We start from the raw sequence: 12,803 nt of genomic DNA, 5'->3' as shown, positions 1-12,803 counted from the left end.
CTACACTCACATACTCACACACCACACACTCACCTCTCTCTCTCTCTCTCTCTCTCTCTCTCTCACACACACACACACACACACACACACACACCTCTGACTCTCTCAGACGTTTTTTTTTTTTTTCTCCTCTAGGGCTGCAGTCCCTCCCAAGGAGGGGACTGGCCAGCAGATCTCCCAAGGAAACAGTTCTGTCAGGTCCCTCTGCATGTGCAGAAGCTCAGTCAGAGAGAGAAGAGAGGGAAAGCCAGAGGGAGAGGGGGAGAGGGGATCTGTTGCAGGCAGGGGAAGGCGTGACCTGAATGGAGAATGCCAGCCAATTCCAGAGACACACAGGGACCTCAGAACAAAGATAAGGCATCGCTAACACCACACCGGGGACTGGGACCAGCTCACAGACAAGTCCAGCAGACGGGACCAAGGCCAGGAGCACACAAGGCAGGAAAATGAGGTGAGTGAAGTGTCCTCTCCAAGACCAAGTGTAGAGCAGCCCTCTGGGTCTGACCTTGTCTCTAGGCAGACTCACCTGCTTGCCCTCTGGGTTGCCGGGGATGGGGGATTCTCACCAATCCTCAGGGCCCCCGCAAAGAGCGCCCTGTCTCTGGGGCACCTTCCCAGAGACTCCCAGAGTCTAGCAACTTGAAACCAGATAGTTTGTACAAAGCCCGTTCACAGCGCGGCGTGGCGCGGCTGAGGCTCAGATTTCTCCCTCTGCCAGCACAGGGTGCTGCCTACTGGCCAATGTGATCCTCCTCCTCCTCCTCTTGCCCACAAGGCTGATACTTCATTTTCCTACTCAGCATAGAGCAATGCTTTCTTTCTCGCAACACTTTAAGAGTTAGATAACGTGTTTGTGTGTTTATTTCTTCTAAACAGAAAAGAAACCAGTTCCCCCACGGCTAGGCTGGGGGGGTTTCTTGAGCCTTCAGAAGTTTGCCAGTTAAACCTCAATTTAGAAAACTAAAAACCTGTCCCCATTTTACAGTTCCCTATAAATTCTTCATTTCTCACTGAAACCAGGGGCAGCTGGTGACATGAATCAGGCTAGGGAATGCACCCAATGGCTCTTAAAGAGACACCACAGTTTTTCAAAGGAGCGTTTGGAATTTGGAAACCTACCACTTTAAATTCTAACAGGCTTGAAGCTCTTCAACCTTTCTTGTTTCTTGTGTTGCTTGAGGCTCCTCACCAGGCATTTCTTATGAGCTTTCCCAGAGTCTGAAACCCCAACTATCGTAATTATTTTGTTTAATCACTTGTAAGTGTCAAAGCTACTAGGAAAGATCTAAAGGGAGCAAGAAAAACCGCTCAGTAGGTGTGTTAAGCCCCCTATTTCTCCATTCACTTTCTCTTTCAGTTGGCAGTTTCTGTGTTTCTCTCCTTTGCTCACCTAGCACCTTTACTGAGTCCAGGGCCAATGAGGGGTTTCAGTCTCTGTGACTTTGAATTCCATGTACCTACGGCTCACAGGAAGAGAAATCTCTGAAAGTTCGTTTTATTTACCTGATCTTTGTAAAGTCATTTTTTAACCTGCCAGAAAATTTCATTTTCCTTTCTTCTAAAACAATGGCTTTTCTCCCTTTGTATTCGAGATGATAATCTGCTTTACCTGTATCTCAGCCATTTCAAAGCATGCCCTTGCCTATGCTTAACCTGGATTTAGAACAACTCTCTCACTCATTTCCCACCTAGATTTGACTGGGCAGGCTCGTCATTGCTTGCTGGGTCCTAATCTCCACCCCCACCCCCACCCCCAGACATGGCCCCTCTTCCTTTGTTCGCATCTGTGGCTGTATCTCTTACCATCTCTGGAATGGCTGCTTATTTAAATGTCCACTTACCCTTCCAAGAGATGCGATCAATGTCTTCATCTTTGTAGACTGTCTGCACGGTCATGTGACCAGCACCTAACAGAACGCCCCTTTCCTAGTAGAAATCCAACAAATGTGCTTGAGTTGAATTCAATTACTGAATATCAGAAAGACGTGCCAGGGAGCCATTCTTTTGGCTCTCTCTGCGGGGTCTGGACTCACCAGCATACGACTCTTCAGAGTTTGCAGGGGACTTTCAAGGGCATTGTCTCATCCTGGCTTCAGATTTTGTGTGACATAAAAATTAATGGATACACGAGATAAAAACAGTTAAGCATCTTGCCCAGAGCTACACTGATGATCTTGAAAAAGGCCCAGACTCATTCTTGTGTCTTTGGGCTCCAAGCATTTTCCTCCTCTATCCTACCAGGCACTCAATCCCAGCTGCAGATTACAATGGTCTATGTTACTTAAGGAATGCCAGTCCCCAGGCAATAGGACAGAATTTCAAGCATAGGGTGGCGGTGGGAGAGGGTTCAAACATTAGTATTTTTTTTTTAATTTCCACAGAAAGCTCTGGGTTTTCAAAATTATTTTTCACAGGATTAATTGCTTTGGCCAGATGCCTGGGCATGATACGGGCATGGGTCCCAACTTCTCCTGTGAGCTTTTGTTATTCTTTTCTGCTGTTGAAGTTAATTCGCCATATGGTATTTGGCACGATGTACCATCTCTTAGGGTATACTTTTCATCATCTGTCAAGTGAGGGTGTTGGGTAAGGGAGCCGTGTTGTCTCTCCCAACCCTGGATCTTAAGAATGGAGTGTTGCTGGTGTGTACACTGGACCGGGGAGTGACTGGAGGCACTCAGACGTGCCATTCATCCCGCCATCTGACACACGCAACTTCCTTATCCAACCCCGATAGCCCGCTCCCCCCATGGAGACGAGTACACCCCAGCTCTCTGTATCACTTTTTGACATTTCGAGCAAAGGCAGCTCAACTTTTTGATCAACTGGAGGATAGATAACAGGTGTCCAGGGATTGTACAGCCGGTGCCTGGTGCCTAAGAAGCCAAAACACAAGTGTGACGAGAAACAAGAGCTGCCACGCACTCCTTTGATTCACAGCCCCTAAGGCAAGCAAGCAAGCAAGCATATGCTTCAGCCTCTTCCATGAATGGAGACAGCAGCTTCATGTGTCTCCGTCTGACAGGCCCTTCGTGCGCACTCACCACACAGCCCTGGGGCCTGGGCTGAGGCTTCAGTCAACTGCCAGCCTCAGCAGAACTGGCCCGAGGAGGCTTTCTCCTCTGTGTGTTGGGGGAGGGAGGGCCGGGGGGGGGGGGGGGAGAAGACGTGGATAAAAGCAACCTTTCAGCCTTGTGTAATCCCGTTGTCACTATTGCCGGGAAGTCAGGGCTGGGAGCCAAAGCTGCCACTGTCAGGAAGTGGCATGATAAATCATCAGAGCAAGCCTTTACCTAGGGCTTGATATTAAAGCTTATCCCAGTGCTCAGGAGCAGAGCAGCCCTGTGGGAAGTCATCATTATTATCATGTATGAGACGAAGAACTAGATGGAGAACTCTCCCAACACTCTCCTGAAGTGAGCGGGAGAAGTCAGGTCAGGGCCTGGAGTTGAAGCTGCTCTTCCATGCCAGGCACATCTGAACCTGCACTCTTAGCTCTGGTGACGGTGACTAAAGGCCTGGACACTAGCCTGTGATTCCAGACCTGGGGAGGCAAAGACGAGAAGATCCCTGAATCTCATTGGCTAGCCAGCCTAACCTAATCAGCTAGCCCCAAGTCCCAGTGAGAGACGCTGTCTCCAAAAGCAAGGCTGATGGCTCCTGACGAATAGGAGGTTTATCTCTGGCCTCCACACTCATGCGCACATATATGCACATACGTGCACACGCATACGCGCTCACACACACACACATATGTATGTGCGTATGAATGTGCACACGCAGACAACAATATCAGAAGTGCGCACAGGAACCTGTTAGGAGCATAGCTAAGGAGTCACGCTTGCGATGTTTGAGTTCAAGGTCCTTGGGTCTTGCTGGGAAAGCGCTATGCCGTGACCTGGCCATTTGGACTATGACCAGCCTTAGTTACCCCGCTTCGGTATTGCGTCATGCATGTTTGATATCGGGTTGTCCATTCCCCCTTTCATGGCTCTCTCAGCAGCCCATTACTTTCATTTCTCCAGGAAGGAATTAGAAACTTTCGATTCCCACAGAACCAAGTCCCCAAGACTTACTTTGTTCATTCTATCTTTATCAGGATTTTTTTAATAGGTTGACTGGTATGTAGTAAACAATCTCTTTCAGAATAGTGTTCAGTGTCTGCAGATTCCTCTACTGAGTTTGGGTTTTATCGCAATATTAACTATTATTACTTGTATTTTTAAAACTACATAATTTATGGCTTCTAAGTGAGGTTCAATTGAAGAAGCAATACCAATTATCATTTAATTATAGTAGTTATATTCCCAAGAGTAGGCAAACGTGGGCCAGGGTCCCAAATGTGCTACTTTATAGAACACTTCAGTATGCATACCAGATTTTCAAAAGACCAAAGCTAAAACCATCTTAGAAATTACCTAGTTACTTTCTCCAAATGTCCTGCAGACCTGGTAAGCAAAACCCCCAAGGAGAAAAGCAGTATACGCAGTTGTTTAGCTCGGGGGACCTGCAATCATTGATGTAAGCCAAACTCATTTATGTCTTTCAGGTTGTTCCTTCTCTACCATGGACTGTGCCTTGCCCTGTTGGAGGTTTCAGCCCATACCGTGGAGCTAAATGAAATGTTTGGTCAGATCCAGTCCCCTGGCTATCCAGATTCCTATCCAAGTGACTCCGAAGTGACTTGGAATATTACTGTCCCCGAGGGGTTCCGGATCAAGCTTTACTTTATGCACTTCAACTTGGAATCCTCCTATCTTTGTGAATATGACTACGTGAAGGTAGGACCACCAGTGTTCTCTAACTGGGCATAGACCAGGTACCATTCTTACCTTAGCGGGGATGCATTGAGTGAGGGGGACACACAAGGAGACAGTGATGGGAGTGGTATGCCAAGTTCAAGTCTATGAAAGGTGAAGGTATAATTTGACTTTTTGGCTAGATACACCTTTCTCCCTACTCCATTCTCAATGTATCCAGTAGCTTCCGCTCCAACATACCAATAAAGGGTATAGATCCAAGAACAAGCAGTAATCACAAAGAATCCTGATTATGTCTGACACTGAGGTATTAGATAGCCTGCCAAATTCCTTAAATAATGACTGGATGTTTAGGACCATAGGCTGTGCAATAGTCAAAAGGTAAGAGGCAAAGTCTGGATGGAAGGTTAATGTGGGATTCTGAGGGCCTTGAATACCATGTCAAAAAGTTTATATTTTTATCACCCAAGAGTATGGCCGGGTGTAATGACGTAAGCGAATGCAGACAGATTGTAAAAATATATATATATATACAGCTTTAATGGAGAAATAGACTTACAGAACCACGGTTCCCACGGAGACCAAGAAAGCAGAAGCAACGGCTGGGAACACGCTCGCCAAATTTATAGGCAAACATTAGCCTAAGGCGAACACGCCCCCTTAGGGGCGGGACTTATCCCTACATCCCCCCCTTTTTGTCTAAATAAGACAGAACTAAACAAAATACAACTATATACAATAATAACAAATAATAAATATAACAAACAATATTGAGAACAAAAGTTTTGCTAAACATTCTATCTCAAGGAGTCTAAATAATGTAGAGAGTAACTACAATTATATAATCTTCAACTCCGTCAAAGATCTGAGAAGGGAATAAATATTACTTAACAAACGAGATATATCCAAAATGTGCAACAATTGACAGAGACAACTGACTACCTGAGCAATCACCCAAAGTCTCGTTTGCAATGTTGAGTCAACCAACTTTGGCTAAGGCCTAACATAACTGACATACCATTATTAAAGGCAAGGAACTTTTCAAAACTATCTTACCCTGTCTTGGCAGGATATGACAGTCCTGTTTTATCCATTGATGCATGCACTGTATCTCTGTCAGTGGTTGAGGTATGGGCATTTCTTTGTCCAAAGGCCAGTTCTGCCAAATAGAAAGGCTCCAGGTGGAGTGTCTTTGGTGCTCAACATTCTCTCGGGAATAGAGTGGTGTTGCCAGGAGCAATTGTGTCTCACTACCACAAAACTCTGAGTTAGATTAAAGGCCATTTTCTACAGCTCTTTGAAGAGGTTGAAGATTATCTATCTATACTGAGTATAATCTCTATATATCTAGAGAACCTGATTAGTCTAATTATAAATGACAAACTTAGATGACTATCTATATAATTCTCAATATCTATCTAACTTAAAGACTAAGACAATAAACAACTGTGTAACAAATGAGGAGAATCACCTCCAAATATAAACACTGTACAAATATACATTGCAATATGGTAAATATATATCAATACACAAACATTATATAAGTATCTTAATCAGAGGTAGAAATGTACACTGCAATATGGTAAATATATACAATATATATTTATCAATACAATATATGTCAATACAAAAAAATGTTTTAAACAGAAATAGAAACATGCATGCATACAATAGTCAATATAATTTAACTTTGTATCAATATACAAGAATCGATACCAATATATTTGTCTAAAAGCAGTAACTCACAATTATAAATCTATTATCCCATCATTCCCTCTTTTTTTTTTCAAAATGATCCCTGAGCTTATAAAATTCCTCCCCCAACCTCCCAACCCCTAAATGATGTTCCTAAACCCAGGGGTAAACTTTACTGGGAGAGGGGATGTCGTCCTCTAGAATTACTTTCAGCTGTCATGGGGGCAACGTTCTTTCTGGGGGATCCTGTGAAAGCAAAATGATGGTTAAATTTCAAGATCAATGTCTTTTAAAATTGCAAATAGTCTCTGAGTATTTTGTGCAGGTCTGGCCAGAATGTTGTACAAGATGTGCACCATTTCAGCTAACCAAGTTGGGATCGTCTTGTGTAGCTGGTATCCAAAACAGGTCTTGTAGTAGCGCTATCAGTATCATGATGTCATATCAACCAGGTAGAGTTGTTGTTGTGGGGCCCCATCTTCTTCCTGGAAACTTCAAATGTCACTTCAGGAAAAACTCATTGTTCATTGTGAAAAACTTAAGCATTAATCATATAGACATATATAGACATACATATATATATATTCAATGAAAGGAACGATAGATATATTCAATGAAAAGTATGATAGATATGAAGAAAAGCAAAGATGTTTTCTAAACTCATATTTCTTTCTGTCCCATATCATGGCTCTTGACATGAGACAGAAACTCCAGAAACTCTGGGTTTTTCTCTTACTAACTTGGAATTGGAGAGGGACTGAGCCAGAGTCCAACTTCAAAACTAGCTCTACATATTTATAAAGAAATGTTTAATAAGACATATATATATATATATAAATTAATACTTACAAAATGTGTCCATCCATCAGTAATTAAATATTCAGGGTCCCTTAATTTCTTTGAAGATGAGTATTTTCCTGTGGAGATAGAAAAGAACCCTGCCTCCAATCTATCTGTATTTCTTACCATCAGTATGCTCGCCATACTTATGAAAGAATAGTTATTTATCTTTTCCAAGTGGCTTCTCTTCTTCAAACCGAACCTTTATCAATTTTGATGGTATCCACAATTTTTCCTCACCTGTGGAGATAAGAGCAAAACCCCTTCCCCAACGTAGCTCATCTCCTGGCTTCCATTGTGAGGTCAGCACATCCTTGAAATAAACTGGTTGATTTAGTTCAGTAGACTTTTCCATTATCCAATGTCTTTCTGCAGCCGTTGTTCCCTTCTCATTAGCGTTGAGAAAATTCAAGGTTAACAAAGCATTATGTAACCTATTTCTGGGGGTGTTTTCCACCTCTTTCTGTTTGTTCAACATATCCTTTATAGTTTGATTTGATCTTTCTATGACTGCTTGACCTGTAGGATTGTATGGTATACCTGTAACATGCTTGATATTGTAATAATCAAAAAACGGTTTCATTTTCCTAGAAACATAAGCAGGACCATTATCTGTCTTTATTTGTGTAGGTATACCCATGATAGCCATGACTTCTAATAAATGAGTGATTACTGAATCAGCTTTTTCTGAACTTAAAGCAGTTGCCAACTGAAAGCCTGAATAAATGTCAATGGTGTGATGAACATATTTTAATTTGCCAAATTCTGCAAAGTGGAACACATCCATCTGCCAGATTTCATTCCTTTGGGTGCCCTTTGGATTAGTCCCTGCAGGCAGTGGCATTTGGTTATAGAAAGAGCAAGTAGGGCATTTCTTTACAATCTCCTTAGCTTGTTGCCATGTAATTGAAAACTCTTTCTTCAAACCTTTGCTATTATTAACATGATGTTTTTTATGAAATTCAGAGGCTTGTAGCACACTACCAATCAATAATTGATCAATTTCTGCATTACCTTGTGCTAGAGGACCTGGCAGACCCGTATGGGATCGGATGTGTGTTATGTACACAGGGCAAAACCTGTTCCTGATCAAATCTTGAACCTGGAGAAACTATGAGGTTAGTTCTGTATCATCAGGTATAAATTCAGCAGTTGTAAAATAACTCTTTCTGCGTATTGTGAATCTGTAACTATATTAATAGGTTCTTTAAAATCCCTTAGCACCATAAGAATGGCATATAATTCCGCCTTCTGGACAGAATTATACAGACTTTGTTCCACCTTATCCAAGTCTTCTGATTTGTAACCTGCCTTCTCTGATTTATTGGCATCAGTATAGAATGTACGGGCTCCAGTTATTGAAGCATCACGGACGATTCGAGGAAGAATCCAAGAAGTTCTCTTTATGAAGTTAAGCCTCTTGCTTTTTGGATAGTTGTTATTAATGTCTCCCAAAAAATTAGCACAAGCTCTTTGCCATGGTTCATTATCTTCCCATAATTTCTTTAGTTCATCAGCAGTGAAAGGCACTATAATTTCTGCTGGGTCTATGCCTGCTAGTTGACGAAGTCTCAGCTTGCCTTTTATAATTAACTCAGAGACTTTCTCCACATAAGTTTTCAGTTTCTTACTTGGTTTATGTGGTAAAAAGATCCATTCCAAAATAATATCATCTCTCTGCATTAAAATTCCTGTAGGAGAAATTTTTGATGGTAGTATGACGAGAATACAGTCGAGCTCTGGATTCACCCTGTCCACATGTGCCTGTTGTAATTTTTCCTCAATCATTGTCAGTTCCTTTTCTGCTTCAGCTGTTAATTCTCTAGGACTGTTTAAATCTTTATCACCATCCAAGGTTTTGTTCAAATGATGTATTAGATCAGGTGTTATTCCAATAGCTGGTCATAGACTGGAAATGTCTCCTAACAGTCTTTGAAAGTCATTAAGAGTCCGTAGGTGATCTCTCCTAATTTGTGCTTTTTGTGTCTTAATTTTTTGCAAACCTATTTTATAACCTAAATACTTAACAGAATCTCTCTTCTGAATCTTTTCAGGAGCGATTTGCAATCCCCATTTAGGTAAAAGTATCTTTATTTCTTCAAACAGTCTGTTCAAGGTATCCATGTTTGAATTGGATAACAAAATGTCGCCCATGTAATGGTATACTATAGATTTGGGAAATTTCTTGCGTATTATTTGCAATGGTTGGTTCACAAAATATTGGCACAGGGAGGGGCTATTTAACATACCCCGGGGGAGAACGGTCCAGTGGTACCTCCTCGAAGGTTGAGAATTGTTATAAGTAGGCACTGTGAAGGCAAATTTTTCTCTATCTTCTTTTTGCAAAGGTATAGTGAAAAAACAATCCTTTAAATCATTAACTATGAGAGGCTATCCTTTTGGTAATAAAGAGGGCAAAGGAATTCCAGATTGCAGAGGGCCCATAGGTTGAATAACCTTGTTGATGGCCCTGAGATCTGTCACCATTCTCCATTTGCCTGATTTTTTTCTTAACCACAAATACAGGAGAATTCCAAGGGCTGGTAGATTCTTCTATATGTCCAGCCTCTAATTGTTCTTGTACTAGCTGTTCTAAAGCCTGTAACTTTTCCTCAGCTAAAGGCCATTTCTTTGTCCATATTGGTTTCTCAGTCAACCATTTTAGAGGCAAGGCTGTTGGTATCTCTGAAGGGACATCAATTGCTTGTTCTTGTACAGCCCGAATGGCCGGTTTTCTCCATTTGTAATATCTTTTAATATTATTTTCAGAAATATAGGCTCTAGAAGTAGCAGGAATGTTAATTTGGGTATTCCATTGTTGTAATAGGTCATGACCCCATAAATTCATTGCGATATTGGCTACATATGGCCTTAATTTTCCTATTTGTCCCTCTAGCCCTATACATTCAACCCATCTCGTGCTCTGCCTTACTCGAGATAGGGTTCCAATTCCCAGGAGCTGAACATTTACATTCTGAAGAGGCCAACATGGATGCCAAGATTCTGGGGTAATGATACTTACATCAGCACCTGTGTCCAGCAGGCCAGTAATAAAAATGCCATTTACACACACTCTCAATTTAGGTCTTTGATCATTTATAGAAGTTGGCCAAAACACACGTAACTTATCTTTCTGATCATTATTGCTTGTAACAGTAGGCATGGGGCTTCCTAATTGTCCTGACGAGGCAATTCTCTGAAGAAACTGGAAATGACTGAACCATGTTTGATATGGGGGCCTGTGAGGCCCCCCTTCTCACGTTTCCTGACTGTATCAGGTTGCCTTGTCTATCTCTTGTAGACCTGCATTCATTCATCCAATGTCTGCCTTTTCCACATCTTCTATATAAACCAGAAGGCTGAGTCCTCCTATTTCTGTTATTTCTAGAAGATGCATTATTATTATTATTTCTGAAAGATGCATTATTATTATTATTTCTGAAAATTCGTTGTCTACAATTCCTTTTCATATGACCCATTTTGCCACAATTAAAACATTTGGTATTCTGGTGTCTCCTTTTACCATTGGAAATTGCTTCTTCTACCCATGCTTCAGTGCCATAATCAAATGTATCAACATTGAATGTATGCAAGACCCATTCTTCCAAGGGCGCTGATCTGAGCTTTAAAGGCCCCCAAATCCTTTTGCATTCTACATTTGCATTTTCGTAAGCCAAAGACTCAATCATTATACGTCTTGCTTCTGGGTCAGATATCCCTATTTGTACAGCCTTAGTTAATCTTTGTAAAAAGTCACTAAAGGGTTCTCTCTGACCCTGTTTAACTCTGACAAATGATTCCATTCTCTGTCCTGGGTCTTGTACACTGTCCCAAGCCATTAAGGCTGCTGTAGTATACATGGAGAGTGTGTTTTCATCCAAATTAGGTTGTTCCTGAGGGTCGGAAAAGAACCCTTCACCTAGAATTTTATCTAGGGAAATGTCAATCCCCTTCGCTTTTTCCTGCTGTTCTAAAAGTCTAGCCTCTTGCCTGAATAAGCATTTCCATTTCAATTGTGGTCCACTCTCAAGTACCGCAGAGCTCAGCTGGAGCCAGTCCAAGGGGGTTGCTCTGCTTGTCGTGGCCCAAGATCTTAGCATCTCTTTAACAAAAGAGGCTTGCATCCCAAAAGTCATGACAGCCTGTTTTATTTCCTTGAGATCATTCATATGGACAGGCTCCCATGTATCCTCCTTGATGACCCTAGGGTTTCTGGAACCAATCACCTTCTCTGTTGTTATTACTGGAAAGGCAGTTAGAGCTGTAGGTAGAGCTATGTGGAAATTGTCCCGGAGAGATTTACCCACAGATGTAGTTAAAATTTGCCTTTCTACCCTTTGCTCTTCTTCAACAGAATTTAGAAATTCCTCAATCTTTTCAATTCTATTCACCATTGCCTTCTGCAATGTCTGAATCTCCTGTCCAAAATTATGTTCCAAAGCCTTCACTGAGGATTCTAAAGTATGAAGTTTGTCCGTTAGAGATAACATCTCATCTATGGACATAATTTTTATGGCATAAACCGTGCCTTCTTGTATTGACAATCTTTCTGTCAATCTGTCATAAGCTTTAGACAAAATCCAATTGTCACATTCAGCAGTTTTGATTCTCTCAGTTAATGTTTCATTTCCTACAGAAAGGGACTGAAGCTTACCATCCAGATCAGCTGTTCCCTCTTCCATAGTAATGAATTTCTCCTTAACATCAGCATGGAGAACTTCAAACTGATTCTTGAGAAGATTGTTGTCATTCTCAATTGTTTTTAAGCGTTCAGTCTCTGCCTTAAGAATCCTGGATTCGTCTCGTAAAGACTTTATCATATTTCTATTATCAAACCATTTAGTGCCAATGAAAACTACAAATCCCAGAAGGATCCATAGATGTGGGGTGATAGACACCTCTTGTAAAATCTCCCACATGGTACAATTAAAAAAACTGTTAAATTCTTGAATACTAATGTGTTCAGACATTTTATTTATAAAAGAAAATTTTTTTACCTGCAATGCTCGGTTCCTGCCAGTGGTGGTCTCTGTGTTTTTGGAGCCTGTCCTAGAACTAGGTCTTGTAGACCAGGCTGGCCTCGAACTCACAGAGATCCACCTGTCTCTGCCTCCCAAGTGCTGGGATTAAAGGCATGCGCTACCACCGCCTGGCCGGCCTCAAACTCACAGAGATCCGCCTGCCTTTGCCTCCCAAGTGCTGGTATCAAAGGCGTGCGCCACCACCGCCCAGCCAAGTCACTTTGTATCAGACCAAATCTGCCACTGTGGCGGCTTTTGTTGCAAAACCACAGGTACTTGAGCTTCTGCTAATTCAGGCAGTGGGGTTCCGCTGCAAACTTAGCCAAGGCAGGCAGAATGGGCCTGTGTGGCCAAGTGTGTCTCGGACTGGGCACTGGGGCCCGAGTCACGAACTAAAAAACAGCACCCTGGAGGGTGCTGTGTTAGCTAGCGGGCTACCTGCTTGAGTCGGGGGCAAAATAGCCCACGTTGGATGCCAAAATGCAAC

The 12,803-nt window shown here is 42.1% G+C and overlaps 1 protein-coding gene across 3 annotated transcripts in view; it reads left to right on the top strand.

The window, feature by feature from the left end:
* Positions 1–236: 236 nt before the first annotated feature.
* Masp1 (MBL associated serine protease 1) overlaps positions 237–12,803 on the top strand; it is a 75,074-nt gene continuing 62,507 nt past the window's right edge. Inside the window, exons 1-2 of one of the 3 annotated variants that reach the window (XM_041678285.1) lie at positions 237–451; positions 4,550–4,781. In XM_041678285.1, coding sequence (XP_041534219.1) covers positions 447–451; positions 4,550–4,781 — 237 coding nt within the window. In that variant the 5' untranslated portion in view covers positions 237–446. Of the gene's footprint in view, positions 452–4,538; positions 4,782–12,803 lie in introns of those variants that run through there. The other 2 variants (XM_041678286.1, XM_041678287.1) reach the window with 2 other exon arrangements.

Source organism: Microtus oregoni, unplaced genomic scaffold (assembly GCF_018167655.1).
Source record: "Microtus oregoni isolate MIOR12 unplaced genomic scaffold, Mior012 000029F_ref0000214, whole genome shotgun sequence".
Taxonomy (NCBI): Eukaryota; Metazoa; Chordata; class Mammalia; order Rodentia; family Cricetidae; genus Microtus; species Microtus oregoni.
Note: the sequence above shows the minus strand (reverse complement) of the source record. Positions and strands in the feature narration are given on the sequence as shown.